General features: G+C 44.3%; 1 protein-coding gene across 1 annotated transcript; it reads right to left on the reverse strand.

Annotated features, from left to right (window-relative positions):
- Nucleotides 1-3,354: 3,354 nt before the first annotated feature.
- LOC121864445 (putative uncharacterized protein YOR309C) lies at nucleotides 3,355-3,768 on the reverse strand. Its single transcript, XM_042363468.1, has one exon. The coding sequence runs from the start codon at nucleotides 3,766-3,768 to the stop codon at nucleotides 3,355-3,357; it is 414 nt and encodes a 137-aa protein (XP_042219402.1).
- Nucleotides 3,769-8,393: the final 4,625 nt, after the last annotated feature.

Raw genomic sequence — 8,393 nt, forward strand, 5'->3', positions numbered from 1 at the left:
GGTGTAGTCTCAGGGTGTAGGGAGGTGTGTGGTGTAGTCTCTGGGTGGAGGTGTGTGGTGTACTGGGGTGTAGGGAGGTGTGGTGTAGTCTCGGGGTGTAGGGAGGTGTGTGGTGTAGTCTCGGGGTGTAGGGAGGTGTGTGTGTAGTCTCGGGGTGTAGGGAGGTGTGTGGTGTAGTCTCGGGGTGGGGAGGTGTGTGGTGTAGTCTCGGGGTGTAGGGAGGTGTGGTAGTCTCAGGGTGTAGGGAGGTGTGGTCTCAGTGTGTGGGAGGTGTGTGGTGTAGTCTCAGGGTGTAGGGAGGTGTGGTGTAGTCTCAGGGTGTAGGAGGTGTGTGGTGTAGTCTCAGGGTGTAGGGGTGTGGTGTAGTCTCGTGTAGGGAGGTGTGTGGTGTAGTCTCAGGGTGTAGGGGTGGTGGTGTAGTCTCGGGGTGTAGGTGTGTGTGGTGTCCTGGGTGTAGGGAGTGTGTGTAGTCTTGGGGTGTAGGGGTGTGTGGTGTAGTCTCATCAGTCATCACACCATGGCGCCATAACTCACATTAATATGGCGCCTTTATAAACACCGGGCTTGGTGGGGGGGTGGAGGGTCAGACTTAGCAACATGTGACCTTATTGTTTATATATGGGATTAGATTCTCTTTATATGTGTTCGTTTTTAACCCTCTCTCTCTCTCTCTCTCTCTAATGCATGCAAGTCTCGTTAGTGTCATCAGGCCTGTGTGTGTGTGTGTGTGTGTGTGTGTGTGTGTGTGTGTGTGTGTGTGTGTGTGTGTGTGTGTGCAGGTTCTCAAACCCTCGTAACAATAATTATACTCCTGTAATATAAAGCTCTCAGTGAACACATCTGATTATACTCGAGTCTTGGTGTATTTTGACGCCATCTTGTTTTCCATCTTATTATTACAGCTGTAGTGGTTTTAGAGAGAGTTAACTATTCAGTGTCTTGTGTGTCTCCAGTCTTCATATAGAGGAGAGGGAGAGGGGAGGAGGGAAGGAGGAGGAAAGATTATGGAGAGGGAGGGAGAGGGAAGGAGGGAGGAAAGATTGTGGATAAAGGGAGGGAAGTATAAGTAATAGAGAGACGAATGGGAATAGAGAGGGAAGAAAGAGGAATAGAAGGTAGATATGAGAGAGTGCGGCGGGCGCCCCCATGAGTGTTTTGAAGGCATCTGTGTTTTCCTTAGTCGGGCAGGAACAAGGAGACCGTCTGTTTAATTCTTAGTTCCCTATCTGCATCTACCATCAACTGGATAACACGACCTCTCCTCCTCTCTCTTCCTCCTCCTCCTTCCCCGAGGTTGTTGTCCTCACCGAAATTCTGGGGTCGTTCACCTCTACAAAAGTGGGTCGTTGGATGAGTTACAGTAAAGTCGTTAAAGTTGTCTACATTGGTTTAGTTCGTATGTAGACAATGTGGTGTAATGGTTAGCATGTATGTAGACAATGTAGGTATACAGTTCAGTGTGTATGTAGACTGTGGTGTAGTGGTCAGCATGCTCACCTCGCAAGCTAGCGGTCCCGGGTTCGATCCCCGGGCAGGGTGAAACTGTGGGCAAGTTTCTTTACGCCATTTGCCTCTGTCTACCCAGCAGTAATTGGGGACCTGGATGTTAATCGATTTGGGAATCGTATTCCGGGGTAATGGTTAGCCAGTGCAGTTGGCGAGTTGTCCGGTCTTCTCGGACTATTCCTTGACACTGGGCCATGCAGCTCGTTAACTCGGGGTGTGGTTGTTGTGTTGGCGACAGCTTCGCAGAACCTTAAACAAATGCACGCCGAGGTGGCCCATGGGCCGGTATAGAGTTCGGCATGTTCGTTAAACCTTCATAAATTTCTCGTTCGTTAAACCTTCATAAAATTCCATTGGAAATAAAAGTTTCCTCTAAAAAAAAAAGAAATCCCGCTAGGTTAGGTTAGGTTAATTTAATCTTAATTAGGTTAATTTAGTTTTACGTTGGATAGAATAATTTAGGTTAGGTTAATTTAGTGTAGGTTAGGTTAATTTAGTGTAGGTTAGGTTAATTTAGTGTAGGTTAGGTTAATTTAGTGTAGGTTAGGTTAATTTAGTGTAGGTTAGGTTAATTTAGTGTAGGTTAGGTTAATTTAGTGTAGGTTAGGTTAATTTAGTGTAGGTTAGGTTAATTTAGTGTAGGTTAGGTTAATTTAGTGTAGGTTAGGTTAATTTAGTGTAGGTTAGGTTAATTTAGTGTAGGTTAGGTTAGGTTAAAATAAAATAAATTTCAGGACCAGGTATAGTTCTTAGTTGAGTGTTAGATGTTGTTAAGCCCTCAAGCACCACCCTTGTGTATACCAGCTGGGCCTTAAGTGTTAAATTGGTCGGTGATCGAAGCTAAGAGAAAAGACTTCTTGTTATGTAGCTGTGTAGCGGTTGGTTAGGTTAGGTTAGGTAGGTTTACGTTTGGTTAGGTTAGGATTTGGTTAGAGTAAGGTAGATTTGGTAACGTTATTTTTTGGGTTGAGTTATTGTTGTTATTATTGATTTTATTATTATTATTATTATTATTATTATTATTGTTTTTATTATTATTATTATTATTATTATTATTATTATTATTGTTTTTATTATTATTATTATTATTATTATTATTATTATTATTATTATTATTATTTAGTAAACATTTTAAAATAATTTTCTTCCTACAGGTGAGTCATGAGTGAACTGAGTAGCTGAGTACACGGGAGGAGAGTGAGTACATACTTGAGTACACGCTTACGTCATACAGTACTCAGCGTAGAGGGAGATGTTGAGTCCTATGGAGTGGTGAGGAGGGAGGGAGGGGTTCTGAGCAATATCGAAACGTGAAGAACCTAACCTAACCAAACCTAACCTGACCACAACCACCACCCAAATCACCCAACTATCAAAAGCTTTCCCCACCCACCCACTCGTCCGTCCCACCCACAATTCCGCCCACATACACCGTTTCATCTCTCGTCCTCCTCTCCTCTTTCCCTCCTCTCCCTCCACCCAACCCACACCCAACCCACGCCCACCGCTCATTGTGACAGCTGCAAACATCACCCAAGCCTGCTTGTCGAGACCCAGGAGGGGGGGGGGGAGGTCTCTGCGTTACCAAGGTTTATCGCCTTCCTGTGTGGTATATTTAGCGTTACGGCTTCTTTTTTCTCTGTTTTCTGTCCTTTTTCCTGCCCCTATTTTATTCCTCATTCTTCTTCATTACCATTCTCAGCCCTTATTCCCATTCTCTTCTATTACTCATTCTCAGCCCTTATCTCATTCTTCTCTTCTTATTTCATTCTCAGTCTCTTATTCCTCATTTTTCTTCTTATTACTCATTCTCAGTCTCTTATTCCTCATTCTTCTTATTACTCATTCTCAGTCTCTTATTCCCTCATTCTTCTTCTTATTACTCATACTTAGTCTCTTATTCCTCATTCTTCTCTTCTTATTACTCATTCTCAGTCTCTTATTCCTCATTCTTCTCTTCTTATTTCTCATTCTCAGTCTCTTATTCCTCATTCTTCTCTTCTTATTTCTCATTCTCAGTCTCTTATTCCTCATTTTTCTCTTCTTATTACTCATTCTCAGTCTCTTATTCCTCATTCTTCTCTTATTACTCATTCTCAGTCTCTTATTCCTCATTCTTCTCTTCTTATTACTCATTCTCAGTCTCTTATTCCTCATTCTTCTCTTCTTATTTCTCATTCTCAGTCTCTTATTCCTCATTCTTCTCTTTTTATTACTCATTCTCAGTCTCTTATTCCTCATTCTTCTCTTCTTATTACTCATTCTCAGTCTCTTATTCCTCATTCTTCTCGTTTTATTACTCATTCTCAGTCTCTTATTCCTCATTCTTCTCGTTTTATTACTCATTCTCAGTCTCTTATTCCTCATTCTTCTCTTCTTATTACTCATTCTCAGTCTCTTATTCCTCATTCTTCTGTCTCTCTCATTTCTTGTTTTTAACTTTTTTTATTTTGTTTCTTGATTATTGTCTTTTATTTGTGTTATTCTCCCGTTTACTGCCTAATTATTGTTATATACAGACACATGTATACACAGACATGTACTCATACAAAGACACGTATACACAGACATGAGTACAGATGCATAAACAACAGAACAAAGACAGACAGACACAGACAGACAGACAGACAAGGACAGACACAAACACAAGGAAAAAGGGACATGAGGAAAATGAAGAAGGAAAGAAGAAAGGAGGGAGGGAGGGAGGGAGGGAGAAGGAAAGGAAGTGGAAGGCAAGTTGGATTCTTAATGTATAGGGTGTTGCGGAGAGGCTAGTTTATTGTGCACACCCCCCAAAGGCCAGCCAGTGGACGGTAAGGCGATAAGAGCATGGTTAGTAGTACAGTACACCCAGGCCTCAGATAAGTGTACATGTGTAGTGTACAAGATAGGTTAGGTGAGCAGTACAGTACAGTACACCCAGGCCTCAGATAAGTGTACATGTGTAGTGTACAAGATAGGTTAGGTTAGCAGTACAGTACAGTACAGTACACCCAGGCCTCAGATAAGTGTACATGTGTAGTGTACAAGATAGGTTAGGTTAGCAGTACAGTACAGTACACCCAGGCCTCAGATAAGTGTACATATGTAGTGTACAAGATAGGTTAGGTTAGCAGTACAGTACAGTACACCCAGGCCTCAGATAAGTGTACATGTGTAGTGTACAAGATAGTTAGGTTAGCAGTACAGCACAGTACACCCAGGCCTCAGATAAGTGTACATGTGTAGTGTACAAGATAGGTTAGGTTAGCAGTACCAGTACAGTACACGGAGCCTCAGATAAGTGCATGTGTAGTGTACAAGATAGGTTAGGTTAGCAGTACAGTACAGTACACAGGCCTCAGATAAGTGTACATGTGTAGTGTACAAGATAGGTTAGGTTAGCAGTACAATCAGTACCCAGGCCTCAGATAAGTGTACATATGTAGTGTAGCAAGATAGGTTAGGTTAGCAGTACAGTACATACACACCAGGCCTCAGATAAGTGTACATGTGATGCAAGATAGGTTGGGTTAGCAGTACAGCAAGTACAGGCCTCAGATAAGTTGTACATTTGTATGTACAAGATAGGTTAGGTTAGCAGTACAAGTACAGTACCCAGGCCTCAGATAAGTGTACATGTGTGAGTGTACAAGATAGGTTAGGTTGCATCAGTACAGTACAGTACACCCAGGCCTCAGATAAGTGTACATGTGTAGTGTACAAGATAGGTTAGGTTAGCAGTACAGTACAGTACAGTCCAGGCCTCAGATAAGTGTGACATGTGTAGTGTACAAGATAGGTTAGGTTAGCAGTACAGTACAGTACACCCAGGCCTCAGATAAGTGTACATGTGTAGTGTACAAGATAGGTTGGTTAGCAGTGCAGTACAGTACACCAAGGCCTCAGATAAGTGTACATGTGTAGTGTACAAGATAGGTTAGGTTAGCGGTACAGTACAACCCCGGCCTCAGATAAGTGTACATGTGTAGTGTGCAAGATGGGTAGGTTAGCAGTACAGTACAATCCCAGGCCTCAGATAAGTGTACATGTGTAGTGTACAAGATAGGTTAGGTTAGCAGTACAGTACAGTACAGTACACAGGCCTCAGATAAGTGTACATGTTGGTGTACAAGATAGGTTAGGTTAGTACAGTACAGTACAGTACCCAGGCCTCAGATAAGTGTGCATGTGTGTGTACAAGATAGGTTAGGTTAGCAGTACAGTACAATCCAGGCCTCAGATAAGTGCATGTGTGTGTACAAGATGGGTTAGGTTAGCAGTACAGTGCAGTACCCCAGGCCTCAGATAAGTGTCATATGTAGTGTACAAGATAAGTTAGGTTAGACAGTACAGTACAGTGCAGGCCTCAGATAAGTGTACATGTGTAGTGTACAAGATAGGTTAAGTTGGCAGTACAGTACAGTGCAGGCCTCAGATAGTGTCATGTGTGGTGTACAAGATAGGTTAGGTTAGCAGTACAGTACAGTACACTTGGGCCTCAGATAAGTGTACATGTTAGTGTACAAGATGGGTTAGGTTAGCAGTACAGTGGTACCAGGCCTCAGATAAGTGTACATGTGTAGTGTACAAGATAGGTTAGGTTAGCAGTACAGTACAGTACAGTACACCCAGGCCTCAGATAGGTATGTAGTGTCAAGATAGGTTAGGTTAGCAGTACAGGACAGTACACCCAGGCCTCAGATAAGTATACATGTGTGTGCAAGATAGTTGGTTAGCAGTGCAGTACACCAGGCCTCAGATAAGTGTGCATGTGTAGTGTACAAGATAGGTTAAGTTAAACAGTACAGTACAACCCAGGCCTCAGATAAGTGTACATGTGTAGTGTACAAGATAGGTTAGGTTAGCAGTACAGTACAGTCACGGCCTCAGATAAGGTACATGTGTGTACAAGATGGTTAGGTTAGCAGTACGTAGTGCACCCCAGGCCTCAGATAAGTGTGTACATGTGTAGTGTACAAGATAGGTTAGGTTAGCAGTGCAGTACAGTACACCGGCCTCAGATAAGTGTAATGCATGTAGTGTGCAAGATAGGTTAGGTTAGCAGTACAGTACAGTACACCGAGCCTCAGATAAGAGTGACATGTGTAGTGTACAAGATAGGTTAGGTTAGCAGTACAGAGTACACCCAGGCCTCAGATAAGTGTACATGTGTAGTGTACAAGATAGGTTAGGTTAGCAGTCATCAGTACAGTACACCGGGCCTCAGATAAGTGTACATGTGTAGTGTACAAGATAGGTTGGGTTAGCGGTACACGCAGTACACCCAGGCCTCAGATAGTGTACATGTGTAGTGTACAAGATAGGTTAGGTTAGCAGTACAGTACACAGGCCTCAGATAAGTGTACATGTGTAGTGTACAAGATAGGCAACACTGTGAGTAAATCGAGTCTATTGTCTCAGTTCTCCGGTAAGACAACATCAGACACGTTTAATGTCACTTATACACGGGATGCTGTCTGGCTCTCTCTCTCTCTCTCTCCCCCTGATACCTTACACTGTGTCTGGAGAGAAGGGCAGGAAGACAGAACCACATACTGTATCTAAAACCACCACGGACTCCAAACACACTTGAGACAATGGCACAAAAAGCCCTTCAGTTGACAGGATAGATGCTCACTTGTTTCTTCTCCAGGGCCCCACAACTGCACTCCCTCCCTCCCCACACCCCCTCCCCTCCTCACCCTCCCCAGCAGCGTGTAGGGGACCCCACCTGTAGGTGTGCTGTTGATAAGTACACCGCTGTGCCCAAGACCATATCCTAATTTACGGGTCAATTGGGGTTGGGTGGTTTAAGTTTAATGGTTGTTTAAGGGGTGGGGTAGGTGAAGGATATAGTTAAAGTAGGTGAGGTATGTTAGAGTAGGTGAGGTATAGTTAGAGATGAAGTAGGGTATAGTTAGGGTAGGGGTATAGGTAGGGTAGGTAGGGGTATAGATAGGGTAGGTAGGGGTATAGTTGAGGTAGGTGGGGTTAGGTAGGGTGGTGGGGGTATGGTTAGGGTAGGTGGGGTATAGTTAGGGGTGGGTAGGGTATAGGTAGGGTGGGTGGGGTATAGTTAGGGTAGGTGAGGTATAGTTGGTGGGAGTGGGGGTATAGTTAGGGTAGGGTGGGGGTATAGGTAGGTGGTGGGGGTATGGGTAGGGTAGGTGGGGTATGAGTTAGGGTAGGTAGGGGTATAGGTAGGGTGGGTGGGGGTATGGTTAGGGTAGGTGAGGGTATAGTTAGGGTAGGTGGGAGTGCTAGTTATGGGGTGGTAGTTAGGAGTAGGTGAGGTATAGTTAAGGGTGGGTAGGGTATGGGTAGAGGTAGGTGGGGTATAGTTAGGGTAGGTAGGGGTATAGTTAGGGGTGGGTAGGGGTATGGGTAGGGTAGGTGGGAGTATAGTTAGGGTGGGTGGGATTGGGTGGGGGTATAGTTAGGGTGGGTGAGGAGGGGTATAGGTGGGAGTGGGAGTGGGGTATAGGTTAGGGTAGGAGTGGGATTATGGTTAGGGAGGTAGGGTGTAGGTAGGGTGGGTGGGGTATAGTTAGGGTAGGTGGGGGCATAATTTAGGAGTAGGTAGGGGTATGGGTAGAGGTGGGTAGGGGTATAGTTAGGAGTAGGTAGGGTTATGGTTAGGGTAGGGGGGGTCATAGGTAGGAGTAGGTGGGAGTATAGTTAGGAGTAGGTAGGTATAGTTGGGTAGGTGAGGTATAGTTAGGGTAGGTAGGGAGTATAGGTAGGGTGGGAGGTGAGGTATGGTTAGGAGTAGGGTGAGTATAGATTAAGGTAGGTAGGAATTGTAGGTAGGGTAGGTGGGAGGTATGGTTAGGAGTGGTGGGGTATAGTTAGGGTAGGTGGGGTATAGTTAGGAGTAGGTGGGACATAGTTAGGGTAGGTGGGGG

Source organism: Homarus americanus, unplaced genomic scaffold, assembly GCF_018991925.1.
Source record: "Homarus americanus isolate GMGI-L3 unplaced genomic scaffold, GMGI_Hamer_2.0 scaffold7267, whole genome shotgun sequence".
NCBI lineage: Eukaryota > Metazoa > Arthropoda > Malacostraca > Decapoda > Nephropidae > Homarus > Homarus americanus.

Excerpts from the sequence above, each read along its gene's own strand:
- LOC121864445 (XM_042363468.1), bottom strand. The coding sequence starts at position 3,768 with ATGAGTAATAAGAAGAGAAGAATGAGGAATAAGAGACTGAGAATGAGT.